The 25978-nt window shown below is 47.2% G+C and overlaps 4 protein-coding genes across 40 annotated transcripts; 1 reads left to right on the top strand and 3 right to left on the bottom strand.

Moving 5' to 3' along the window:
- Positions 1 to 57: 57 nt before the first annotated feature.
- LOC6609621 (coiled-coil and C2 domain-containing protein 2A) lies at positions 58 to 4969 on the bottom strand. The gene is made up of 7 exons (XM_002034262.2): positions 3397 to 4969; positions 2393 to 3338; positions 2037 to 2320; positions 1248 to 1973; positions 950 to 1188; positions 767 to 890; positions 58 to 448 (listed from the first exon to the last, which is right to left on the bottom strand). The coding sequence occupies exons 1-7, from the start codon at positions 4897 to 4899 to the stop codon at positions 257 to 259; spliced, it is 4014 nt and encodes a 1337-aa protein (XP_002034298.2). The 5' UTR covers positions 4900 to 4969; the 3' UTR covers positions 58 to 256.
- Positions 4970 to 5075: 106 nt separating this feature from the next.
- On the bottom strand, positions 5076 to 7818 carry LOC6609619 (eukaryotic translation initiation factor 3 subunit B). The gene is made up of 4 exons (XM_002034260.2): positions 7641 to 7818; positions 7209 to 7524; positions 5601 to 7153; positions 5076 to 5528 (listed from the first exon to the last, which is right to left on the bottom strand). The coding sequence occupies exons 1-4, from the start codon at positions 7753 to 7755 to the stop codon at positions 5440 to 5442; spliced, it is 2073 nt and encodes a 690-aa protein (XP_002034296.1). The 5' UTR covers positions 7756 to 7818; the 3' UTR covers positions 5076 to 5439.
- Positions 7819 to 8347: 529 nt separating this feature from the next.
- On the top strand, positions 8348 to 23839 carry LOC6609618 (patronin). 37 transcript variants are annotated; one of them, XM_032716655.1, is made up of 24 exons: positions 8348 to 8500; positions 9132 to 9362; positions 11983 to 12294; positions 12363 to 12451; positions 12512 to 12647; positions 12719 to 12954; positions 13018 to 13118; positions 14041 to 14193; positions 14995 to 15099; positions 15343 to 15573; positions 15820 to 15882; positions 16090 to 16372; positions 16452 to 16824; positions 16892 to 16993; positions 17227 to 17373; positions 17752 to 19461; positions 19583 to 19819; positions 19882 to 20080; positions 20269 to 20343; positions 20596 to 20667; positions 21199 to 21306; positions 22246 to 22446; positions 23247 to 23529; positions 23601 to 23839. In XM_032716655.1, exons 2-24 carry the CDS (start codon positions 9333 to 9335, stop codon positions 23743 to 23745), a joined length of 5391 nt encoding a protein of 1796 aa, XP_032572546.1. In that variant the 5' UTR covers positions 8348 to 8500; positions 9132 to 9332; the 3' UTR covers positions 23746 to 23839. The 37 variants fall into 37 exon arrangements, with proteins under 37 accessions (XP_032572546.1, XP_032572543.1, XP_032572581.1 ...); XM_032716652.1 differs by having other exon boundaries at positions 12704 to 12954; XM_032716690.1 differs by lacking the exon at positions 17227 to 17373 and having other exon boundaries at positions 17851 to 19461; positions 22246 to 22320.
- A 986-nt stretch (positions 23840 to 24825) lies between these two features.
- LOC6609617 (U3 small nucleolar ribonucleoprotein protein IMP3) lies at positions 24826 to 25975 on the bottom strand. Its single transcript, XM_002034258.2, has 3 exons — positions 25764 to 25975; positions 25496 to 25707; positions 24826 to 25435 (listed from the first exon to the last, which is right to left on the bottom strand). Exons 1-3 carry the CDS (start codon positions 25898 to 25900, stop codon positions 25239 to 25241), a joined length of 546 nt encoding a protein of 181 aa, XP_002034294.1. The 5' UTR covers positions 25901 to 25975; the 3' UTR covers positions 24826 to 25238.
- Positions 25976 to 25978: the final 3 nt, after the last annotated feature.

Here is a 25978-nt window from a genome sequence, read left to right as displayed (position 1 = left end):
GTTTTTACTCTCTAGCCACACATATATTTATATATATATATATATATGTTTTTATACATTTTTCGGGCTGTAAACCAAATTAAATAGATTTCATTTCGGGACTCTTCCCGCCGTCAGTTGGGCGTTTGCGATAAAAATCAGTCCATGCGGCTACGCTTGCACTTGTAAACTGAACCGAGATAAGCGAATCCCTAATGGCAGGGGGATTGCCTCTGGCATTTCTGAGTGTGACGACTTCTGGGCTGTGGAGTGTGACTCACTCCACCAGTGGCACCATGGAGAGCAGAAACAGCCACACGGACAACACATCGTTGGCGTGGGCGTGCAAATGGACGGCCACACAGAACTCCACCGAGGCGTCGTGGTTGTAGTGGATGCAGCTGGTCCGGATGCGCTCCGATATCGCCGCCAGATTGGTGTACGCAAAGTTTAGGGTGAAGCCGTAGAGCTGCGGGCAAACGGGGTTAGTGATCGACTGCGATAGTGATTGATGAGTGGGGTAGGGTAGGGCAGGGCAGGGGTCGGCTGGTGACGACGACCAACTGATAAATCCACCAGGTGAACCGCTGTCGTTATAAATATCAAATTAATTGCTGACTTCATTGTTCCACACAAATATGCAATTTTTAGCAGGACGCCTGATTGCTAACATTTTAATCGCGGTTAAGTTATGTCTACAGTTCCAGCATTAAATTTCTTGACAAGACAAATCCACCTTGATATTCCCTATTCATATCTATTTGATTCGAAAGATAGCAATGCTTACCCTGTAGTTGGGAAACTCTCGTTCCAGTTGCTCGCTGAATATGGGCTCATCATATCGGCCTCTGGAGAAAGTGGATAGGCCTTCCATGTCGCAAAGGATTTTGTGGAGGCGCGGCTGAAAGGCTCTGTGGACCGAAGCCATTAGCTATTGCTAATCTATAGATGATTGGGGGCATATACCCACCGATTCCAGATGGTTTTCCTGGTGGTGCGCCACACACTGATCTTCTTCATAATCTTGCGCTCAATCTGCTTCTGCAGCTGGCTGAGCTCGTAGCTCCTCTTGTACGCGTAGTCCAGCTTCTGGACTCCACTCTGGGGGGCAGGAACTCGCCGACTGAAAAGTGGAAACCAGCAAGCGCCATCCTGAAAATTAAAGTGCGTCATGCTGACACGGGTTTCCGTCTGAATGTTGAAATAAATCTGGGAAATATATAAGGGATTAGGATAAATGTAAGGAGACAGCACAGCGTCCAACTTACATTCTCCTTTCCCACCACACAATATATGCGTCTAAGTGGACAATGCACATCCTGCAGCTGGTATCTCTTTCCAGTGGCGGGAGAGACGAAGAAGAGCTCAGCAGTTTCCGGCTGGCGGAAGAGCACAAAGGAGCACTCGCCATGGGGACAGGCCACTCCCAGAATTAGCCAGCACTCCAGGCCCAAGGACAGCATGTAGTTACATAGCAGGACACCCAGATCCTTGACCGAGCACCAGGTGCTGTCCAGCAGGGATTGATTGTCCAGCCAAACGCCACGGAATCCCTGGCAGGGATCATAGCTGCGCAATTGGCTCAGCAGCGAAACGTAGCGAATGCAGATCTCTAGGGGATTCTCGCCGCTGGGCACAGCAGCTGGTGGAAGGGGCACTGCATCCAGGAGTCTGGTGAGACACACCCTCTTCCCTTGGGCAGTGCACACCAGTGGCTCCACATAGCGCTGCGGCTGGGGAAGAAGTTGCTGAAGCTCCAATCTCCTTTCGCCGAGGTATTGCTGCAGTTCTGGTTTCTCCGCACAGGCCAAGGCGCAGGACTGCAGGGGCATTAGGTCTCCACCGCCGGGTTCGATGCTTAGGTAGAACCACAGATGCACTGCCTCCTTAAACTCCGGATACTGATCCGTTGGCATGTTCGTGACGGAATCTATCAAAGGCCGTTTGTACCCCACCAAAACCTTGGGCATGGCCAACTCGATACAACCCTCGAACTAGGAGTATATGGGGAATATGGTTTGGATGGGTGAATAGCTTTGCCCGATGGAATTACTCACCTTGCGACTGGCCAGTAAGCTGTTGATGGGCACCCGGAATTCGCCCAACCAGTTGCACTGCACCCGCTGGTACAAATCGGAGGCCTCGTCGCTGTACTGCTGCTCAATCAATTCGTCGAACAGACTGATCTTCAGATCCTCGCGGAGATCGCCGAACTGACTCTGGATCTGCAGCTGCAGCTGCTCGTTCCAGGTGGGATTACTGCCCTCGGCGGTGCGACTGCGGCACAAACGCTGTCCATAGCTTAGGGTCACAAAGGGTCGTACATTGGAGTACATGAGAGCTGGAAGGGAAGATCAGTGTTTAACTCAAATCTCCTTGAAATGAGTAATTGGATTAGCTAAACATTACTCACTCTGCGTGACAAACAGACTGGTGCTCATATCGCCACCAGCGCTGGAGCGCCGCTCATTGAGATTCAGGATGTGGCGACTGCGCACTGGGACTCCAGTAGCCCGCACCACGTGGAGCGAAACGCAGAAGCTCTTGAAGAGATCGGGACCGGATTGCTGACCCGACCAACCAGATGGTTCCCTGGGCAGGGAGTTACGTTGCCCTTGGAAAACGGAGCAAAAAGCCCGCCAAAGTGCTGTCCAACCGGTGGCCGATGAGCGATCCGAATCCTCGGCCAGGAGGAGCAGCGGCAGAGGCGTCTGCAAGGCCTTGGCCCGCCTGGCACTCTGGCTGGCAATCACCTCGTACAGCAGCTGGAGGAACTTTCGTCCGCGATGCTTGTGCAGATCGATGGGATTCCAGTAGGTGCCTGGTTCCAGGAGCTGCACTGTTCCCCTGCCATCCGGCAGGGGTTCCTCTTCCGAGATTTCCTGTTCCAGGGCGGGCACAAAGCGCAGCTGTTTGGTGTGCAGATTCCTCTGCTGATGACGCGAGTGGAGTAGCTGGAAACGTCGGTTATCCAGAAGGACATCCAAGCCGCAGAACTGAAGCTGCTGTTCAGCAAATATCAGCGGTGGTAGCTGACTCTTCCTTATTCTTCCACTGGGCGGACGGGGAGTTACCAGCTCTTTGGAGGCTTGCGGCAGAGCGGGTAAGCTCTGCGGCAACAGAGTCTGACGCAGTGCATCCGGTAGTCTTTGTACATCGTCCAGGTGAAGGGCACTTCCCCATCCCTCCGTGGAGCGGTACTCATAGTACATATAAACGTCACCAGCCAACTGGGTGGAGGATAAAGTCTGGAAACTGAGCTTCTCCTGCACTGCATCATCCTTGGAGCTCAACAGTAGCGGAGTGCTCATCTGGGCCAGGCAGCGACTCTTTGGGGTCAAGGTGGACTTCTCGTAGAGCTAGAAAAAGATACTTTTAGATATAGTCTAGCTCTGAAACCCACTGTTTACCACCCACCCATATGTTGAGGTTCTCTGGAAGAGAGCGTTCCAAAAGCACTCCCATGCACTCGTTGATGGATATCTGGAGATCCGGCTCCAGGCGGTAGGTCCTGCTTTGGCCCACAAATTGTCCGTCCAGGAATATCTTTAGGAAGTAGTTACGCGCCTTGGGCAGCTGATCACCGCCTGGAATGGACAACCTGGCAGTTGCTTCATCCGCATACAGGCGGAAGACCTCAACATAGGGTTCCTCCGGGTCCTTAAAGGTCTTGTCGTACTCCTTCCTCAAGCTAGCCATAATCCGATCGAATTGTGGTTTCCGTGGAGGCTTCGAGTGGCCCGTCGCTGTGCGGTTGTGGGAGTTCTGGTCGCTCCACAGACGCAGTCGGGTGTAAAACACCTCCAGGTGCTCGCGATACACCTCGGCCAGATCCGTTTCGAAGCTCTCTTTCCACGCGCAATAGGAGGCCTCCAGGTTGGGCGGATGGACCACACGGAGGCCAAGCTGGAAACGTGTGCACTGGAATCGCTGCTGGCGGCGCAGCTCCTTCAGCTTGGCCCACTGCTTTAGCAGGCGCTGGAGAAGATTACGCTGGGCAGCGGACTCTGCGTAGTAGCGTTGTCTCAGCTGACGGGTCAGCTTCAATTGACGCTTCACCTCTGCCGTCTGATCCTGGCCAGCTGAGGCGAGCAGCTTGAGTGCCACCTGGCGGGCTATCTCCAGCTCCTTCCTTAGTTTCCGACAGATCCTCTGCTTCCTCTGCTGGCTGTACACATCGAAGAGATCCTCCAGCTGCTGGGCCAGTCGGTGCTCCTCCAAGAGTTGAGGATGCAAGCTGAACCGAAGTTGTTTGAGGCACAATTTCAGGCAACGTCTGGAGGGCAGGCCCTTCAACTCACTTGGTGGCATGGGAGGGAAGAACACGCTCTGAAACCTCCTATGGCACACAGTACGATATAGATGTTTCCCCATCAAGAAACTCGCAGGTTTCTGTCCACTTAGCTGACCAATCAGATCGGATCCCAATTTACCGGACTTGCTTTTGGACTGCTCCTGGTAGCGGTTCAGCATACGGATCTGGGAGTCCTTCAACTCACTCAAATCGCTCAAATGCAACTGAAAGTGCAGGGTATTACTCGGTCGGTAAAGTAAGCTCTCATCATAGTAGTGGCGCTGCTTGAAGAGCTGACTCCAGGCCAGAGGAGGATCGTGCAGATCGATATGTATAAATGTGTGGGAGGGTGAATCCGTTGGTTCGGCAGCCACTTCCCCACCAGAATCTTCGTCGCTTTCCTGGCCAACATCTGCGGCAGCAAAATCGTTCTCCTGCTGCATCTCACCCTCAAATCCATGAAAGAACTCCAGGCTACGTGCCTCCATGTCGTATTCTTGACCAGAGATTCTGCCTTCCGTTGCCCGCATCAACTTTTGCACCTCCTGCTCCCTTTTTCGATAACCTCTGGTCGTATGGGTCTTGCGTTTCTTTTTTGCAGTCTTCCTGGTTAAAGCGGCGTCCATACTTACATATGTTACATAGGTTAGTCCGAGCGGAAAATGCAAGGCAAACAATATGCCGCCTGCTTTGACCTTTCAACTGGTTGCCATGGGCAACTGACCTGCCCACTGTTACACACCTGCTCACCACCTATCGTCTATCGCCTTGAATGAAACATTAAAAAAACATACCCCAAACGTATTTTGTTTTCGTTTTCTTTTTGCTGTTTACATACAAATACATGGTAAATCTACTATTAGGCATACTGGAAGGAGGGGTGTGCTCAAGAAAGGTCATTTAATTAGATGTTGTGTTCGCAATTGCTGATTAAGTTGAAGTTTACTTTTGGGCTTATAATTCGTATGTTCGTATGTTGTATGTATAGGCAAAGGTTCCGCTTAGAGTTGTTTGCAAGCAGACGCGTGCTACTGTATTGGATAATGGATTAGGGCCCTGGCATCAACCAGGGCGTAGACGCGTCCCGGACACGAAATGTGAGGCGACAGGATCGCTTCGAAGTAGGCAGGGGACGACAAGCGTTGGTGTGGCGTTGAGGGGGTCGTCTACTCCAGCAGAGTGACTTCTTCCTTGACTAAAAATTCAACAATTTCTTCATCCACTTCGTCAGTTTCCAGGTTGTCTGTGTCCACATCTGTTGCGTAAGGATAAGATACATATAGAATTTGGCAAAAATTTAAACAATTTGTTTCTTCAGAATACTTACGCCCTCGCAGCATGATGCGACGACTCTTCTGATCCGCCCACTCGGCGATACGCTTGTTGCGGTACTCCATAAAGGTCTCGCGCAGCTGCGAGCGCTTCTCGAGCAGCTCCTTGGAGGCACGGGTAAGGCGCAGGCGATCCTTTTGTTCGAAGGCAGCGTAGTACTTCTTCAAGTTCTTCTTGATCTCCTTCTGCTTCTCTTCGCTGAGCAGGGTGGGAGGACGCGGGCGCCACAAGAACTGCACAAAGTTCTTGAGGATGGTACGCTTGATGATGCGGCCCTGGAACGTGTACATGTTGAAGCCGGTGTCCTCCTTCACCTTCCATGACGAGACACCAGTCACAACGTAGCGTCCAGTGGGATCCCACTCGACCTCGGAAGCGCGGAAATGATCGGGCGACGACGTGATGATGTAATCGTTGGTGGAGTCCACAAACTCGAAGGTACCCATGGTGAGGTTGGCCATCACGATAAACTGACCGCGTGGCGACCAGAACAGATGCGTGCAGGACTTCTTTTCCAGACGCTTCACCAAGCTGGGCTTCACACCCTTGTTCACCTCGTAGAAGCTCACATTCGATGAGTTGGTCTCGCCGTGAATGATGGAGAACTTGTTGCCGATGGGCTCCCAGGCAAAGGCCAGAATGAGCTCGCGAATCTCCACAGAGTCGACGGGAATCTCCTTCTCGCGCATGTGGAAGATCTCAAAGTTGTAGAACATGCCCAGAAACTTGACGTCCAGGTCCTTCTTGTCCTTCTTTAACTTTGAGTAGCGATCCACCTTAACGCACAGATAGTCGCCGGACTTTTGCCAATGAAGCTTGCAGTCGGCAACATGGAAGAGGTTCTTGTTACGGATCTCACGCTTCTTGGGGATCTCCATCAGGGTAACGCGGGCGGGTATTTGGTTCTGCTCCTCCACCCAGTAGGCGATCACGTTGTCTGTGGGGGACCACGAGAAGCCGCGAATGCCGGGAATCTTGATGGACTTCAGGTCCAGAAGATAGAAAGAGGGTGTCTCGTAGATGTGGATCGAATTCTCGCCCATGCGGGCCACAAACTTGTCGTCGTGCGACCAGCGGAACATGGAAAGGACCGACATGCCATCGGCAACAAACGAACGCTTCTCGGCTCCGGTGCGAATGTCCCAGATGATGATCTTTTGGCCCGTGGGTGTGGGCCCGTAGGTCACCAGGTAATTCTCGCAGGGCGAAAACTCAACGAATTGGGTGCCAGGATGGGGGAACTTCTGGATCTTCTGGAAGCTACTGCCACCCCAGATGGCTACGCCGGGTTTGTGGAAGGTGACCACATAAGTACCCAGGGGCGACCACTTGACGAAGGTGTCGGTGAAGCGTTCGCGGGTCTCCAGCTCAAAGGGTTCGGGCAATACGTTTTGCCAGAAACCAACCTGCACGCAGTTGGGCGCAGTCTCCGCTGCCACGCAGTACTGGTCATAAGTGTCCGGGTCGTTGATGAAGTTGTATAGATCGCTCTGCACCTTGAAGGTCTGCACGGTTGGCGGCTCCCACTTCTCGGGGATGTTTTCATACCTGCAAGGATACAATTTTATTAATCGCATTGTTTGATGCGGCTGCAAGAACTTACTTTTGGAAATCGGTGAAAAGATTGACGGCAAAGGTATGGTTTTTGTCTAGGCGATGATTGTTGAGCTTCTTGACGGCCTCCTCCGCCTGGCTGGCCTGCTTGTACTCCATGAAGGCGTAGCCCTTGGTCTTGCCCTCCTCGTCGACGGGATAGACCACATTGACAATGTCTCCGTAGTTCGAAAACAGCTTGTTGATGACCGACTTCAGCTTCTCCAGGCGCACCGGCTCCACCTTCGGGATGTTGTCCACTACCACCACACTCTCGACGCCATCGGCCTCCGAGGGGCGCTGGGCCAGCATATCGCCCAGCAGATCTGAAAGTGCATCACGAATATATATAATTAGATATGCAAATGAAAACTTTCGCACACCGCACACGGATTGAGGTTAGATCGCCGCGTGTGCTGCGCTGGCAGTCGGGGATTTTCACCTTCATCACTAATGTTGTCCACGAACCCGGGCGGATCCTCAAAGTTCGGCTCCTCCTGGTAATCGCTGTCGTTCGCATCCGCACTGGATTGCTCCTCGCTTTTCTTCTTGGCCATATTCAGCGATCTATTTGCAATTTTCCGTCATCAAACACACAAGCACAAAGTGAAAAAGGAAGAGGGAGATGCCGCATTTGACAGTCAGAGCGAAACACTGTTTTGTGTGAATGGTTATTGTTGCCAACTACTCACTGCGTTGACAACGCGACGACGGAACTGTTATTAATATTTATAAATACATATGTACATACATATATTTGAATTTACTGTTTCTTAGTTCTATTTATATTTATGCTGCATACGTTTGTTTGCTTGACAGCAATAACAATAATATCTGCTTTTCATGGATTCTTCAACAACAGAATCTTAGGTAATAATGTGAAATACGACAAAAATATCAGCATTTCGTATTTCATGTACATACAATTATTTAATGTTTGTCAATATGTATTAAGCAAAAATTTTTTTGTTCGGTTTTTCATAATACAAACATTTTTTCCGCTGGCAACTCTAGCGATGGAAGTTTTGAAGCATGTCCAACCGATTTTTCATAATTAGGCGGAAATCGATTTGTTTCCGATTAGCCAAAACCGATTGCATTGAGTAAACATCGGTTTGGGTTCCATCTCTCACATGAAAATTTGTAAGATTTTAGAGCAGATCGGTGTCCGTGATTTTCTCAATTTAAGCCCAATTTGTAGTATTAAAGCTGTTGAAAAATGCAGCGGGGACGAGCGCGATCCGTGTGAAATGCATGCGAAAGTCGTCGGTGCCGCAAATCAGTGCGAAAAACATCCCAAATGTGCGTAGGCCCCACACTCACTCTCGCACACACACCCGCGCGCACATACACAGCTTTTTCGGTCACCACTCGTTCGCTGTGGGTGCGAGCAGTACCACACTAGCAGTGTCGCACACCAGCATTGCCAGCGCAGCGGGAGCGACAGAGAGGCAAACAGCGGGCGGCGGACAACAACAGTGCGAGGCGAAGGAAAATGTTTTCATTTACTTAAGTCGGCGGTTCCCCAAAGAAAATTGGAAACTTGCTGGCTTAAAACGGATTGGGAAAACATTAATTATACCATGGACGGGCGGTTGAACACTGCGATGGGTTGAAAAGTGCGTAAATGGCTTGGCCAGACGAGCAAATCGCAACAGCTGATGCAGCAGCATCTCGAGAAAAGCGAACAGGCAACTGTAAAGTGTTCTCTGTTATTGTCGCACTGCAGCCCCGCCCCCGCCCACCACCCACCGTCGCGCTCCGTGAATGATTCACATTTTCTTTCGGCTGCCCGCCTGCCTTTTACGCTTTTTCCCTGCCCGCCCCCCGAAAAAAATTCGCAGGCAATGCGTGTGCGCAATTAGTTATTTTTCTCGATTTCCAAGTGGTTTGACAAAGTGCCAATCGTGTTTTTGTATTTTCTTGTGTTTAGGCTCCAAGTGAAAATCACATAAGCTGAGGAAAACTCCAAGCCACACACACACACACGCACTCGCTCGCACGCAGAAGAGACAAGTGAAAAGGAAAAGCGGTGTGTTGTGGTCAAACATAGAGTGCGAAAAGTGCAAAAAGTGCGGAAAGTGAAGTGGCGGGCGTCGGAGAGCCGGAGTCCGTCGCAGGAAAATCCGTCAGCATGGATGTCGAAACACAGGAAATACGACAGGTAAGCGCAGCAAGAAGGCTTCCCGTGTACAAAGTTACACATAAAATAAACTCATATTTGAGCTAAAAACAAAAAGCACTCATTAACATTCCAACGGAGGCGAAGCGGGCCTAAACACCTACTCTCTTGGCCAAAATGGTGCGCTGAGGTAATGCCGCTCGGCAACTTAGCGCTTAGTATGCGACCGACACCTACTTACCAATCGACTGGTTTCGATGGCCAATGCAAACAACTACAACCGGTAGTTGTGTGGGGTGTGCTTGTGCTGATCGGAATATAATGCCAGCAGCCAACTTCCATTCATAAAACTGCAGCTGGAAAATCGAAGCCGGAAAATACGCTGTACCCCTGCGAGATTAAGCATTTGTTATCGTTTTTCTCGCTTTGAGCTGGCCGCTGTTGCATGACCTAATCGCTAAATATGAAAAGAAAAAACAAATAATGAAAAAAAAAACGGCTTACGCATGCGAATGCCAGGCGCAAGGGGAGAAACGCTAACAATCTGCTTGGCGGTTTGGGGCCTTGCGTGTACGCCGACTTTTCCCCCACAGACAGCTCCCTAGAAAGTCGCGCTGGAGTCTCGTTCTTGGCCAGCAAGAACAAACAGCTAGGGAGCATAGCACGAACCGAACCCATGGCTAAACCCATTCAAACATTCAAACATTCAAACATCGAGGCGCTGACTCAAGGGGAGCACTCTCTTCTTGCCCGCTTTCCTTCATCAGCACTCTTTGTTATATTTAGCCGCAGATATCGCTGCCCATTCTCTGGAATGCCAAAAACATGCAACGTTCGACTAGATAATGAAATCATAAACTCGCGCCAATTTCAATTTGTGACATCTGAAAACCACCAGCAACTGAAACTTTATTACAAACATGCGGATGGGAATGTTTGCGGCACAGAGCGAAAACATCATCATCATATTCATTTTTAGTTTTATTTTCTTAAATATAACAATTATCTCAGTAAACACTAGTGTATCAGCTTTTTAATTATTACTTCCTCAGTAACCTAATTCTCATTAAATTAGATTATGTTTTTTCGTGTGTATTTGGATGCTTGAATACAAATATGCTATCCATCCATCCATCCATCGTTCGTTTATTCATAGTGGGCGACCAAAGCAGCACTCATTTATTGTTTTTCTTCGAATTGCCTGCACGGTCTTTAGAAATTTGAGTTTTAGACATTTTTCCCCCGCGAGTCAATGCAAAGTGCAGCCAGAGTTTTTCCGTTTCGTTGGCCATTCAAATTGTGTTGCGGACAGTTTCTTGCTTTTGGTGGAAAGCGCTTCGCTGGGCAAACAGGTTTTCCCTCCACCTGTTGACCAATTCGCATAGCTGGTCGGTCTACGACCTACGCCAATATTGTTTTCCCCACCACTGCAATCACACCCCCCACCCCCCCCGCGCTTTCAGCTTGAATTATTTATGGCATATGGTTACAAGCATTTAATCCAAAAACCGCCCAAGAGCAAATTCTTTTCAACTGGCTATGGGTATACAAAAGAATCGAACCACTTCGGTGAGATTCTCTGACATAGTTATTGATGACTTCATGCAACGATTTTGTAAGAAACCCGTTTGAAAATTATGGAATGAAAGCCAATAATGAAGACAGTCAAAGTATTGCAGCAAATACAAAAGGCACGCCGAAATCAAACTGAGTTAATGGATTGATAAACTTACCCCTCGAAGTTTCACCTTATCTCCAACTGTTGGCCTGCGCCTGGTGTCTCATGTTTACTTTCTTATTTAGTGTAATCCCACGAACATTAAAAATGGGGGTCTCTATAAAATAAGGATAAATACCTAAACCTTATCGGACACAAGCACATGTTTTATAAGTTCTAGTTGGAACGTATTTTGCATTGGACTCGACCGATATAGAACCAATTTCCGCATCTGCAACAGCGACAGTTTCCCTCTTGAGAATTTATTTTGATTGCTTTTCCCCCAGTTTCAATTAGACCAAGAAGAGGCCATTCGGAATAGAGCAGAATTGTGATTATGAGTGCAACAAGAAATGGGTTGGCTGGCGAAACATGGCAGCACTCGAGATGATTCTAAAAACGGAGCAGCGAAGAAGGCAGGCGGCTGGCTGTGCGACTGCCCCGCTAGTGGAGTCTTTCATGCTGAGTGACCATCCGACCAGCAACCCCTTCACCACTACACAGCCACTCCCTTCCTGGCCCCAAAATCCAAAAGAGTTTGGGGGGAAAAACAAAGGAAGCCGGCTGGCGGTTGGCGGCGCACGCCAAGCCAAACACGAGCGAGTTTATCGAACTCATATTGAAGATTGTACGCATGGCTTCATTCGCGCACAGATACAAATACTGGCAGATGCAGCAACAGGCGTGGATATACAGATACAAAAGCACTTCAGAGTGCGCTAGTTAATTGCCAAGAAAAGGCCCGTCATTCAATCCGCAGAGGATGCAGTTGTAGTGCATTGATTACGCAGGCTTAGCTTGGCCTTGGACGTGGAACGGGAATGGGAATGGGCATGGGCATGGTTATGGGTTGGGTGCTCCACCAATTGCTGCGCAGAATGTTCTCACATTATCGCAATCTCTACTGATGCACACTCTTTTTCCCTTACCATCGCTCAATTGCAGGCTCGTCAACGTGCTTCCGTCAAATGGCTGCTCTCGAAGGCGTTCAACAATCGCGTGCCGGACAACCTGAAGGAGCCCTTCTACCGCGACCATGAGAACCAGGAGCGCCTCAAGCCGCAGATCATCGTGGAGCTGGGCAATGCCACGCTCTACTGCCAGACGCTGGCCAATCTGTACTCAGATCCCAACTACCAAAGCATGAACCACTGGTCAATAATACAGACGCTAGCGCGCAAGGGAGTTCCCGTGGCCGAATCCGCGGACATGCCCATTACCGAAACGGTATTAATTCAAACAAATCCGCTGCGAATTGTAAGTAGATCTTAACTTCAATCTTTATGGCTTCTCCCTAATTTATTGTTCGGTTTTATCGTTTTTAGAACGCCCACATGTCTGTGATAGAATCGCTGATGGTTTTGTATGCGAAGGAAATATCATCGGGTGACCGCGTAATGGCGGCCATACGAAGGTAAAGTCACTAATTGATATTTAGATAATGTCCATTTAATATTCCCTTTCTGCCATGCAGAATATCTGGCAACAACTATCAGGCGCCCACTGGCCAGTCCTACGAGCAAGCTCTGCTGGGCTGGATTTCACATGCTTGCGCCGCTCTGAAAAAGCGCATTATCAAGGAGGTGGACGCTGGGCTGCCCGACGATAATGTGAGTTTTCACTTCCCTTACCCTTTGCGCATTATTTATCAATTACAAAATCACAGGGTTCTCGTCTGCAGACGCCGGATATACCACCTGTAAGGGACTTCCAGGATCTGTGCGATGGCATCTGTTTGGCGCTGCTCATCTCGTACTACTGCCCAAAGGTGGTGCCGTGGACGAGTGTGCGGATTAACTATTTGCCCGCCGTCGAGGACTCTATTCACAACATCCTGCTGGTCTGTAATTTCTCGCAGAAGCATCTGCCGTACACCGTGATGCATATGACGCCCGAGGATGTGACCTACATGCGCGGGTAGCTACTAAGTTTCCCTATTTAAATCGAATATTTTACTAATATGATATCGTTTTGTTTCAGATCCATGAAACTGAATCTGGTAGTGCTGCTGACGGATCTGTTCAACCTGTTTGAGATACACCCGGCCAAATGTGTTTGCTACCCCGGCATGGATGGTCAGGGTAAGTGGAGAATATCTTTGTCAAGTATCCATTCCCAAAACTTAGCACCGCATCGCATCTATCCGCCAAAACCCTAATCTCACCTCCAAAAGATTGGCCTGCCTGTGTTTGAATATCAGTCCGGGGCATGTTTTGTTGTCCAAGTGTATCCGAAGTATTCTTGTTTTGCGTTTCGTTTTGTCTTCGCTTTTCCTATGATTTGCTTTAGATTTTATTCTTGGTTTTATTACGAAGAATTGGTTAACAAGATGAGTGAAATTAGTCATAGTACCAGTAAATGTATAAAGGCATTTTACGCATTGCATTCAACTGGATATGCGAGTGACTCAAATTATACCAGTCAGCGAAAACTTAAAGCATCCATCACTTAGTCACAAGTGCCTAGGAACTTAGAGCGCGTCACAGCTCACAGATTGCGTTGATTACGCCGCAAATAAGTCTCCGTTTAAGATCAACCACGAAGCACCTTTTAGGAAAAGATTGTTCAGTAAAACCGCAGTTACCTAGCCAAATCTTATTTACGTTACTGTATAGTTCCTGCGGTTATTTTCGTTTGTTAATCACCGAGTCCTTCAGAAAATCGACACGAAATCATATGTAATATTCATCATCTTAGCAATCACCCGATCCCACCAAATGTAGTGAAATTCTCCACATTTCAGAGAACAATCCAAATCAAATAAACCAATTCTGTACTTAAATCTCTTTCTTTGTTTATGTGCAAAACGCTTCCTCTTGCCACTCGTAACCGCAATAAATCCACCAATAATTTGGGTCCTATAACCACACACCAAACCACACCAAAAACACATCTACACACTTACCAAATGAAAAAAATAAAAACACACTCAACGTACAACGTACAACGTGCCATGTTCTTCTCGATTGATCCGCTCTCCAATTCCGTGTCGACGATATCCAGATGTCATCGCCCGGCGCACTATGGGCGCCAATGAGCACGGGATCTGCCATCGACGGGGCCTCACAGTGCAGCCCGTCACACCCATTCCCGATCTGCGCAGCGATCTCGACCAGCCGCCCGTAGGCTCGCCTCAGAACCGACCACCGTTCCAAGGTTTTACTTCAAATTTTCTATCCGAGCATTTTCTGTGTACCCCAATTTCCCGAATCTCGATTTTCCTCCTTCGTTTGTTCATGAATGTATTTCCATTTGCATTTGTTTGTTTTCTATTCGCTTGTTCTGCTCACATTCAGTTTGTTTGTTTGTTTGTTCGTTTGTTTGTCTAATTGATTATTTCTTGGTGCTAAGCCAAGGAAATCGAATGAAAATTATATGACATGCAGCTGTTTGATAATAACTACAATTTTAATATAGTCTAAGTAACAGTCGCACAATATGCTTGGCAATGTGTGTTGAGTTCGTAAGTGCACCACCACTCATCAGATCGATCAGTAGATATGTTCGTACCTAGACCATGCATTTTGTCATCGTAATACTCCGAGCACCATGACCGAAAATGACTTGACTGGAGAACTTGATCATATACGACATGTAAATACCGACAGAAGTCATAGATGTTTGTGCAATAATATCAAACCGAATTGTTTTGGTGATGTGTCACACATGTATCTTCATAAAAGTGAAAGTATTAGGCGTTAGACCGACTAGACTCCACTGGGGATAATTGCCCGGTTCATGGGGCACATCTCAGCTTACTTGGCACCCATACATGGACTGCGATTCACCTTGTTTCTGCTTTCGAATTGTGTGTTTGCGCTGCCCGCTTCCGATGCAACGAGTCTCAATGAATAACCAACCGAAATATTCAAGTTCATTTACCTCGCAAGTTGAACAAATTGATTTTACTTATTTACGTTTTCTTTTTTTTGTTTTTGTGAATTTTCGTATATTTAGTTCCGCACTCGAATTCATTTGGCGGCGGCTTAAATCGCAGATCAACCCCGCCCAACGAATACCAGACGGTTCAGTCAAATAATTTTGACGGTAATCATGCCGAAGGTAATTTATTTATTATTATTACTTTAATTATTTCTCTCTACCTATTATTTCCATTAATTTTTGTGTACGTTTCTGTTTGCTCTTTATTTGCACACAGACACTGCAACTCAATGTCTTATTGGTTTCTGATTGAATTTAAATTTTGTAACTTTTTCTTTTCACCACCCACCGACCCACACACGCTTAACCACCAACCACCGACCACCACCAACCACAACGCCACCGCTGCCCGGCAACCTGCAGCCTTCGTGGTGCACAAGTCGCGTGGCATCACCACACTCGCCTCCATGCACTCGCAGCAGCAGCAGCAGCTCCATCAGCAGCAACAGCATCAGCAGCAATACCATCAGCAGCCACTGCAGCAGCACCCGTCCCAGTCGCAGCTCCAAATCCAACAGCAGGAGCCCTTGGTTCCGGCTCGCTTGCGCCAGGCTAAAGAAAAGACCAATGTTGAGTCGAAGGCGGACGAGAGAGGTTTGCCCAGCTTGCAGTTGATTTCTTAATTTCCTAGAGAAGACGACTTGTATGTGGCGGATGAATGTGCTATTAGCTCCGCCATGTGGGAACTAGTTAATTGCTTGAACCAAGCTCCAGTTAAAATGATTATCGTTTCTGCTGCATACAAGTCGCTAATTTGATTTCATTTATTATTTATTTAATTTGTTTTATCTTCTTTTCATTTACTTCTGTTCTGTTTGCTCTCGAATGTAAATCGAATAGGCGATTTTGTCGCTGCGGGTCGACCAAGTAACTGGGAACAGAGCCGCCGGCCAAGCTTTGCAGGTATGAGCCAACTCTGTCACTGCTGACCCAGAATCGTTGTATCATACGTAGTTGTTATCCATCCATTTGTGCGTTAAGTTGAATGCAATTTAGTTCGTGTTACGGTTACTTTTAGCTTTATTACATATCCTTCAAGCTCTCCCCGATCCAATTGTTGTCGTGACAGTCATTCGGTGGCAACTCTTTAACGCTCTGCTGCACTTTCAGGTCGTCGCTCGCGCAGAAACTCCTCCAGCGAGGACTCCCAGCTGACCATCGAGAACTTTGGTGGCTCGCAGGATCAGCTGAATACGCTGGGAAGATACGAACGCGACAGGGAACGCAAATTGTCCAACACCAGTGTGGGCAGTTATCCAGTTGAACCCGCTGTGGCCGTTCGCTCTTCAATTGCCGATGCTAGGGGAACGTTGCAGTTGGGCTACGATACGGACTCCGGCTCTGAGAAGCAGGATCGCGAAACGGAAAAGTATTCGATGCGCCGGCAAGTCAGGTGAGTCGTACTTTATGAGAGTTTGCATTTATGTATAAACCGTGGTTGATTACATTTTTCCCTCTAACCTTATCGACAGTGTCGACAATGTGCCCACGGTGTCGTCGCACAATCTTTCGAATGCGGGCAGCCCGTTGCCGGTGGCTAGGCAAAAGCAACATTCCAGCGACAAAGACTACAGCAGCAACAGCGGCATGGCACCAGATGCATACAACGATTCCCGCTCCACCAGTGGCTACGATCCGGAGAGCACGCCCGTTCGCAAGTCCTCGACAAGCAGCATGCCAGCAAGTCCGGCTGCTTGGCAGTTGGATGTGGGAGACGACGATATGCGCTCGCTGGAAAACGCCAGCAAGTTGTCCACCATTCGAATGAAACTGGAGGAAAAGCGGCGGCGCATTGAGCAGGACAAGCGCAAGATCGAGATGGCTTTGCTGCGGCACCAGGAGAAGGTAGGCGTTGAGTTAAAAGTGTAGAGCTTTATAGGTGATCTGAAAGTTTACTTCTATGTATTCGCAGGAGGATTTAGAATCGTGTCCGGATGTGATGAAGTGGGAGACCATGAGCAACGAATCAAAGCGCACGCCTGATATGGATCCCGTGGATTTGGACAAATACCAGGTGGGTGTGACAAGTTTTCCCCCGATTTTTCTCCCCCATATAACCAATACAATCCGAGTGCCAGAGAATTTATGTCTAACGCCTGTGTCTCTCTTTTACCCCCATTTTGTGTCTGTGCCTGCTTCTACATCCACACATACTTACACGCAACAATTACACAACACAAAACACGCCCATTAACCAATCAAACCACATTAACTTACCTCCTAATCGCCGGGATGTGGATCAAGCAGCAAAGTATCGCCATTATGAACATGAATCTGCAGGATATCCAGCAGGATATCCACCGCCTGGCCACCCAGCAAAGCCAAATGCAGGCGCAGCACCTCCAAGCCCAACAGCTCATGCAGGCTCAGCAAATAGCCAACATGCTGAACCAGGTAATCCATCCGCCCATAACACATCGTCCGACTTTAAGCTCATTGCAGCAGTTGCTCAAATTAACGAAGGATGTGGAATGCTTAATGTTTTGTTTTGTTTCTTGACTGGGAATTTAAGAACTGATTAGTGATTACTGCTTATATGATATTTGAAAGTAGGAAGTCTGATAAATCGTGAATTTCTGTTCGATCTTTTAAATTTTATATTGCTTAGTAGCTGAAATGCATTAATTACTAGCCTGATTATTTACTGAAAGTACTATAATGCACGTTTGTCAACTAACAAATTGTTCTTTGATCTCGTTCCCCGCAACTTGCAACACGCCACTTTTGAAATCTGCAACTCGCCACCTGCCCACACTAACCGTGCATCCACAGCAGCAGACCTATGGGTCGCAGCAGCACCTGGCTGATCACCATTACCAGCAGCAGAGACCCATGCAGCAAAGCTTTGGTTCATCGCCCCATCTTCCGCAGGCCTACAACGCCCCAGTCAGCGCATACAGCTCCCGTCCGCCGAGTCGCGATCCTTACCAGCAGCAGCTCCACCATCAGCAGCAGCAGCCCATGCCCATGCCGCAACAGATGCAGTACGTCAACGAGCATGGGCAGTATATGTCGCCGCCGCAGCCCGCACACTACATGCCGCAGCAGGCACAACAGCCGCAAAGCATTTACAGCGACAACGGGGCGGCGTACAATCACAGTAACCACTCGCCATACGGCGGAGGTCCACAGTATCGGAGCAGCGTTGTGTACGACGATTACGGGCAGCCCACCAACCACTTCTACCTGCATGAGTCATCGCCGCAGCCTCAAGCTCATCCGCATCCGCAGCGCAGGACTTGGGCTCACTCCGCAGCAGCCGCCGCTTATGAACAACAGCAACAGATCCAGCCTTCCCTGGTGGATGTGAATGCCTGGCAGACGCAGCAGCACCAAAAGCAGAAGCAGACCTGGATGAACAGGCCGCCCTCGAGTGCGGGAGTCCCGAGTCCTGGCAGCTTTATGCTTCACCAGAACGGAGCAGGAGGTGGTGGCGGTGGTGGTGGCGAGCTACAGCACCTGTTTCAGGTACAGGCTTCGCCACAGCACGGCCAACGTCAGGTTAGTGGATCCAATGGCGTGCAGCGCCAGCAGTCGCTGACCAACTTGCGAGACAATCGCTCGCCCAAGGCACCACAAAACATGGGAATGCCCATGGGTATGCCGATGCAGCAGGAGGACATGATGGCACCGCAGAGTATTTGCTTCATCGGTGACGAGGAGGATGTTGATGAGCTGGAGCGGAACATCATCGAATCTATGCAGTCAACGCACGTCTCCGACTTTGTACACCAACAGCAGCAGCAGCACCAGCACCAACAGCAACTTCAGCAGCAACATCGGTTGCAGGGGCACAGCGGACGAGGCAGCAGCTCGGAGGATTATGACAGCGGGGAGATGATCTCCAACAAGCTGAACATCACCAGCGGCAATCTCACCTATCGCATACCCTCGCCATCCCGTCCCTCCATCCAAGCCAACAGCTTCCAGGATCCCCGAGCCATGGCAGCGGCTTCCGGTGGCGAGGACCAGCCGCCCGAGAAGGGTTTCTACATCTCCTTCGACGATGAGCAGCCCAAACGACCCAAGCCACCTCTGCGCGCCAAGCGATCGCCCAAAAAGGAGTCTCCACCGGGAAGTCGGGACAGCGTCGATAACCAGGCGACCCTGAAACGCGAATCACTAAGTCATCTGCACAACAACAACAATATTGGATTCGGAAATGATGATGTCAACAGCAAACCGGTGACCAGGCACAGCATCCATGGCCTAAACAACTCCAACAGTGTCAAATCTCCCGGAAATGCCACGTACAACAAGTACACGGATGAGCCGCCAATCCAATTGCGCCAGTTGGCCGTTTCGGGAGCAATGTCACCAACTAGTAACGATCGTCATCACTTGGAGGATGTCAGCAATCAGTCACCGCAGCAGACGCAGCAACCAATGTCGCCCACGCGACTCCAGCAGAGCAGCAACAACGCAGAGGCGGCCAAGAATAAGGCGCTGGTCATCGGAGCAGATTCTACCAATTTGGATCCGGTAAGAGCGCTAAATGGGTCTTGTGGGTTACAAGTCGTTTTTGCAATCAAATAGATGAGGGGATCTGATAACAAAATAAGTTCTTCGCATATTAAGCGTATCCATTTATATGCCTACACAGGAATCTGTTGATGAGATGGAGCGGCGCAAGGAGAAAATCATGCTGCTTTCTTTGCAACGTCGCCAACAACAGGAGGAGGCGAAGGCGCGCAAAGAGATTGAGGCTTCACAGAAGCGAGAAAAGGAGCGCGAAAAGGAGGAGGAACGATCGCGGAAAAAGGAGGAGCAAATGGCACGGCGAGCGGCCATTTTGGAGCAGCACAGACTCAAGAAAGCCATTGAAGAGGCCGAGCGAGAGGTACAAGAGAGTTGTACTCAACAGTGCAAAGCATTAACTTAAACTTTGATATTCTTTCATAGGGTAAAACCCTGGATCGGCCCGATCTGCACGTGAAGCTGCAATCGCATTCATCCACCTCAACGACCCCACGGCTGAGGCAGCAGCGCACCACGCGTCCCAGGCCTAAGACAATTCACGTGGACGATGCCAGCGTGGACATCAGCGAGGCTTCAAGCATCTCTAGTCGGGGCAAAAAAGGCTCAAGCTCGAATCTAACCGGTGAGCAATTTATCGGGGCTCAAAAGCCAAAAAAGCACGCCACAATAATCGATGCCAGGATTTTTTTAAGGAATTTCGGCACGCCGAAAATACTGTACTTTTGTGTTTTATATTGTTTTGTCCAGCTATATACCTATTTTCTGCTAATTTGTTTACTTTTTGTTTCGTTTTGAATTTGAACTTAACAGGCTACGGTCAACTAAGCTCAAATTCAATGAAAAGAGATTACTACAGGGGTTCGCAAGACTCCCTCACTGTAAAAGGTAATTTATGTTTTTGTTATTTTACCCTCATTGCATTGTCTTATATTTCATCTGTTGTAGTTTGATCTAAGTTAAGCATGTTTAGTTAAGTTTTAAGTTGATTTTGTATCTGGCCACTTTCCGATAAATGGGTCTTAGAATCTAACTATTTGAATTGCACCTATACTTGAATGTAGCTCTAAGTTTTCTTAATAACTATGGTATTTGGACAACCTATTTGATAAGACATAACAACTAATCTCGTTTAAACAGAGTCACCCGATGATTATCCCAGTACAAGTTCAACTCCGATTGGACGACGGGGATCGTACAAAACTTCCAGAGGTTGGTGATGGATAACACGCCTACTTAGTTCTCTTTTTTTTTTGTTTCCCTCTGTTTAATTTCACAAATTCGCATTCGAACACGCTAAGAAATGAAACGAAAGTTGAAACGCTCCAGCGCTTATAGTTTCTTATGGTTTGTCTTTAACTAACTAACAAGTTTTGATTTTGGTTCAAGTACTGATTTATGGCTAACAGCAAACTGCATACAACCTCAACTAATCCAATGCACCAATGCCAGAAAGATTGCACCTGAGCTGAAAAGTGGACCTGAGGCGCGTTTGAGGATATACACACATCAGATATTTTAATTACTTTTATTTATCTGGTTTTTGGGTCTAAAATTTTGAAGATGAATTTTGGTTTTTGGGGTGCCGGGCGATCCAAGTTTGATTTACGACATTTGTACCTCATTTTGTGCCATCCATTCATTTGTGTTAACGAATTGCGAATGAATAAGAATCATGTGTTCCACCTGTATACTGATGCACTCGGCTCGCGTCTTTCGTGACCTGACTCCACCTGATTTCAGAGCCAGCCGGCGTAGAAAGGGGCCGCACTCTGTCGCGTATCTCCGTCGCTAAGGGCAGCACGCTTAATTTCCGGGGCCGAAAGTCCAATTCGCTAATGAATCTGTGCGGTAAGAAGCGTTCCACAGCAGCAACAATCAAGCTGCCTGCCTGTTACCTTTCTCTGTTACCCCATTCTCTACTCTCTATTTAGTCCTATTAAGTATTTACCTGTCTGCCACTTTCTTTCCGTTGAAGTTGTTTTTTGGGTATTTCTAGTGGTATCTTTTGGTTAAACCTGTGACTGTGCTTTGGTTCTGGTATCTTTGTTGGTGATAAGTAACTTACTTTCTCCTTTCTCATTTCTTTTCATATATTTGTACATATTTGATTATACTATTCTTTGCTGTTTTGCGATTTTAGTTTGTAACCTTTCACTGGAATGATTCGGTCTACCACGTTCCTTACAATGATGCGGTGGTGGTGGTGGTGGTGGTGTGGTTCCCTCTCAAGCTTTCTTGTGTTCGTCAGATGATTTGCGGGGCCTGGGGTTGGTTTCTACAGCTTTATATGCGCAACTGGTACCGGCATACTGTCGACCGATCGAATTTGCTTACTTTACTCCACTTGTGAGATATGGGATACACTAGCACAAATACACTCATGCAAACATCTGCACCGCCAACACTAATCAGTACATTTTTCGATTTTAATCCAGATCATGATTCAGATCAACTAGCTATTAAGATATCTACGAAATTGCTCAACTAAATTTTGTGCACACATTCTCTTCTTTTATTCCTCTTTCTTTCAACTCAATCTTGTCTAAAAACGAATCTTGAAATTAACCAACAAAAATCCAATCGAATATTAACCGAATTAAACGAACTCATCGAACTCGCCATCCATCCACGTGACTGGTGACTAACAATAACGCATCCATCGACTGGTTTCACCTGCATGGACCTGGGTGATACCGTTCTGATCCAATCTGTTTTGTGCATGTGACCGTCCGCGCTGAATGCCTCGACTTACACGGATTCCATCCCTGCTCTTTGCTTGCCGGTTAGACACAGATTCGGGACTGGGACGCGCCACTCCGCCGAGGCGTGCTCCGTCGCCTGGAATGGGAATGGGCGCTTCAGGTAGGCATATGCCATCTCCCTCCGGACCGGGCTCATTGCCGCCAGGTTTGATATCGAAACGTCGCGGATTTGATGATGGATCCAGCGATTTCTCTTTAACTCCGAATTTGAACATGGAATATTCGGGTTTGTATCTCTCTCTCTCGTCTTCAAAACAATCAGAAAACAAATCATACCAGCCATACCAATACTTCAAATCAATCCTCAGTTATCCAATCACCTTCCACCAATCCATACACCATTGGTCATCTGCATCTCACCTGCATCTGTACTACCTAAGTTGGAACGCCTAATTATGATTTCAGAATTTTGTAATATTATCGGTTTGTTCATTCATTACGCATTGGCATAATCTGTGCAGAATGCACTTTATTTATTCGACATACATATGAGTTCTACATAGATATACAAGATATTCTAGTGGGCTGCGGCAGTCTGTAGAATCCGATTCTTCGTTCGTCCACCTGTTACCTTCCCTAGCGTCGTCAAATCCACGACTTTCGATGTTCAAATGAAACCCAAAAAAATGTGTTTCCTAGTGATAAAAAAACACCGCAAGAGTTGCAAGATTAACCAGCTTTACTTTGAAATACTAAAAAGAAAATTGCAAGCACTGTTTATTGTTAAATTTTATTTGCTTATAAGTTATGCAATTTAAGCCAGGAATTTTATTTTCGTTATTTTTTTGGTCCAAATGTTTTTTTTTATGATTTCTTTACCACTCCCTAGAATCTTAAAAATGGATCCCGTAGATTCACCAACGTTTTGCATTCTTGCACGTGTCCTGCATTTTAATAAATTGACTAGAGGATTTTGCGATCTAGAATCTAGAAGCTAGACATTGCCACCAAAAAGTAGAAGGAGATATCCGAAAAAAAGCGAATGTGCCAAACACTTTTCTAACTTTATCTGTACTGCATCCACAGGTCCTAAACTCTATAAACAACCAGCGGCCAAATCGAATCGTGGAATCATCCTGAATGCCGTTGAATACTGTGTTTTTCCCGGCGTTGTCAACCGCGAGGCCAAACAGAAAGTGCTGGAGAAGATTGCGCGCTCGGAGGCGAAGCACTTCCTGGTACTCTTCCGCGATGCTGGCTGCCAGTTCCGCGCCCTCTACAGCTACCAGCCCGAAACGGACCAGGTGACCAAGCTGTATGGTACTGGGCCTAGTCAAGTCGAAGAAGTCATGTTCGACAAGTTTTTCAAGTGAGTGGAATTTTTTTTTTATCCTGCAATTTACTTGATTTCTTAAACGTATTGTATCCCCATTTCTGCAGATACAACTCAGGAGGCAAGTGCTTCTCGCAAGTGCACACAAAGCATCTGACAGTGACCATCGACGCCTTCACAATACACAACTCCCTGTGGCAGGGCAAGCGGGTGCAGTTGCCCAGCAAAAAAGACATGGCGCTTGTAATCTAAGCGGTGGGCTGAGTGTTTTGAATGGCATCTCGATTCGGATGCAGGAGGGAGGCAGCAGTGGAGCGGTTTGGCCAACAACGGGCGCTTGGCGCGGTTTTGGTCGGAACCACACTATTCTACAAGATTGCGCATTAAGACATCTATGGAAGCATAACAAAACATATACCGAATGTTTTTCTATAGGTCGCGGGGCTTTGGTGTTCATCGGGGCATATACGGCTAAATACTATTTGCACATGTTTCAAGAACAACAAATCGGAATTTACGAAAAATATTGTAGTGATTAATACAATGCAATTGAATATTTATTTTGAATATAAATGCATATATCCAGCCTAAGAATTTATTGTTCACGCAAGCCTGAAGCAGTAGGAGAAGCATTCAATTGTAAACGAAGAACAGATAGAGCAGGTAGATTGCACTCGACAGCCAAAAGAATGTAATGGAATTTTGAATGAATGTATTTTTTGTTTGCAAACAGTAAGCTCCGCTGTCCGAAGATGAGAGGAACAAATGTAGAAAATCCTTTTTATTAATTTGTTTTATATTGTTATGAAGTTATTCATGTAAAACTTTTTCTTGGCCTTGGGCAGGCGGAAATGAAATCGTGTTTGGGCCGCAGCCAAAGTCGAAACTAATTTTAATGCCACTAGCTATTTATTTTAACACTAATTAATATTTACTTTTTATGCGTATTTAAAAAGGAATAATAATACAACTAATACTTAAACTTATGTATATCTATACAAACAGAAAAAGACTTTTGACTGCTGAAACGGAAATCATCCACTGTTCTTTTAGATTTCTTTTTGCAAAGTCAGATGCACGACGAGCAGTCGGACTCTAAAATCTCCACAAATTGTATTGCACTTCTAACCACACTAGAACTATTTCGAATGCATTTGCTTCTTATGCTGAGCCTGGCTTGAATCGACTCGTGTAACTGCCATCGATCTTACTTTTAACTATGTTCGTTAGTCACTTTTTAGACCGCTCAACTGTTTGATGCACCTGCCTGCACCTTAGTCCCTAACCACAACCACACTCATCCCGTTTTATAAATAAAGCGACCGATCAATCCACATTGCTATCTTATAATTTATTGTGTACATCCGCTGGCTCTCACTTGTTTCCAAAACTGATATTACTTTAACATCCGCAAGGTATTTCAACACGATTGACTTTAGATAGCGAAGTGAGGGTAAAAACTAATAGAGCATAATCCAACTGTGAACCGCCATTATAAAATGATTTCGAGCAGATCGGTAATTCGGGGGATCAGGTTAAAATAAATATGTATATGTATGTGCGTGTCGGCGCAGTTGTGCCCTTGGCGCAATTCGCTCCTGAATAATGAATATTAATGAGATCTAAACATTATTATATAAAATGTAATAAAGTTATTGAACATGATTATTTAACAAAGTCTTAGTTGGTTTTATTGCAAGTTAGCTTTAGTTACTCTACTGGTTATCTTAAAGGTAGTCGTCTCTCTACATTTGGAAATCGTCACGCATGTCATTGTAGCGGAGTACATGCTCCTTGATCTTGGAGCCATCCACCCAGGTGACAAAGTCCTCGAGGTTTCTGGAGACCAGAAAAGCCGGGTCCTTAATCATTTCCGGACCCACACGCACATGACCGTGCTCTATGAGGTCTGTGGCCGCTTTCAAGTGCTCCGACATTCGCACTGCCAACGGATAATGGTTGATTATATGGAAATGAAGTGATATTAAGGGATGGCACTCACGTTTCACCATGATCACGGGTAGACGACGTCGGCAAAAGTGGCTGGCGGATATCTTGGCCGCCGTTTCCAAAGTTAGCTGAGCGTTGGAAACTCCCATGGCGTGCAGCTTGTTTAGGAGCATGGTGGTGGCCTCTGTCTTGAAAGGTTCTGAAGCATCCAGCTTGGCTATCCTCTCTGCCAGTTCCCGTATCTCCCTGGACAACTTGTTGTACCTAAATAAACATAAATTTAGTGAGGATTTAAATATGTGAGCATTTTGGTCTCTTACTTGGTGTAGTCCTCCCTTTTTTGAATGTGAAAGCGCCTTAGGATTTTGTTCTCCTTGCCGCTGTTGTCCACCTTCCAGGTGATGAAGTCCACCTTTTTCAGCAGCTTCTGCTCATGAAATTTGAGTTTACGAACCATTTTTATTTATTTTATTTTGCAAATTAATATTTTGTTGACGAACTACTCGCACATGTGCCGCGCAGTGTGACCAGAGCA

Source organism: Drosophila sechellia, chromosome 2R, assembly GCF_004382195.2.
Source record: "Drosophila sechellia strain sech25 chromosome 2R, ASM438219v1, whole genome shotgun sequence".
NCBI classification, from domain to species: domain Eukaryota; kingdom Metazoa; phylum Arthropoda; class Insecta; order Diptera; family Drosophilidae; genus Drosophila; species Drosophila sechellia.
The sequence above is the reverse complement of the archived record's forward strand: the minus strand, read 5'-3'. Positions and strand labels throughout refer to the sequence as shown.

Bases quoted from the DNA above. Each gene is read 5' to 3' on its own strand.
- LOC6609617 (XM_002034258.2), bottom strand. From the start codon at position 25,900: ATGGTTCGTAAACTCAAATTTCATGAGCAGAAGCTGCTGAAAAAGGTG. The intron at 25,708-25,763 runs GTAAGAGACCAA...ATGTTTATTTAG, and splicing joins AAAAGGGAGGACTACACCAA to GTACAACAAGTTGTCCAGGG. The intron at 25,436-25,495 runs GTGAGTGCCATC...ATCCGTTGGCAG, and splicing joins ACCCGTGATCATGGTGAAAC to TGCGAATGTCGGAGCACTTG.
- LOC6609621 (XM_002034262.2), bottom strand. From the start codon at position 4,899: ATGGACGCCGCTTTAACCAGGAAGACTGCAAAAAAGAAACGCAAGACC. The intron at 2,321-2,392 runs GTGAGTAATGTT...CTTCCCTTCCAG, and splicing joins CAGTCTGTTTGTCACGCAGA to CTCTCATGTACTCCAATGTA. The intron at 1,189-1,247 runs GTAAGTTGGACG...TATATTTCCCAG, and splicing joins GTGTGGTGGGAAAGGAGAAT to ATTTATTTCAACATTCAGAC.
- LOC6609618 (XM_032716652.1), top strand. From the start codon at position 9,333: ATGGATGTCGAAACACAGGAAATACGACAG. The intron at 15,574-15,819 runs GTTTGCCCAGCT...TAAATCGAATAG, and splicing joins GTCGAAGGCGGACGAGAGAG to GCGATTTTGTCGCTGCGGGT. The intron at 19,462-19,582 runs GTAAGAGCGCTA...ATGCCTACACAG, and splicing joins ATTCTACCAATTTGGATCCG to GAATCTGTTGATGAGATGGA.
- LOC6609619 (XM_002034260.2), bottom strand. From the start codon at position 7,755: ATGGCCAAGAAGAAAAGCGAGGAGCAATCCAGTGCGGATGCGAACGAC. The intron at 7,525-7,640 runs GTGAAAATCCCC...ATGCACTTTCAG, and splicing joins GGACAACATTAGTGATGAAG to ATCTGCTGGGCGATATGCTG. The intron at 5,529-5,600 runs GTAAGTATTCTG...CTTACGCAACAG, and splicing joins TCGCATCATGCTGCGAGGGC to ATGTGGACACAGACAACCTG.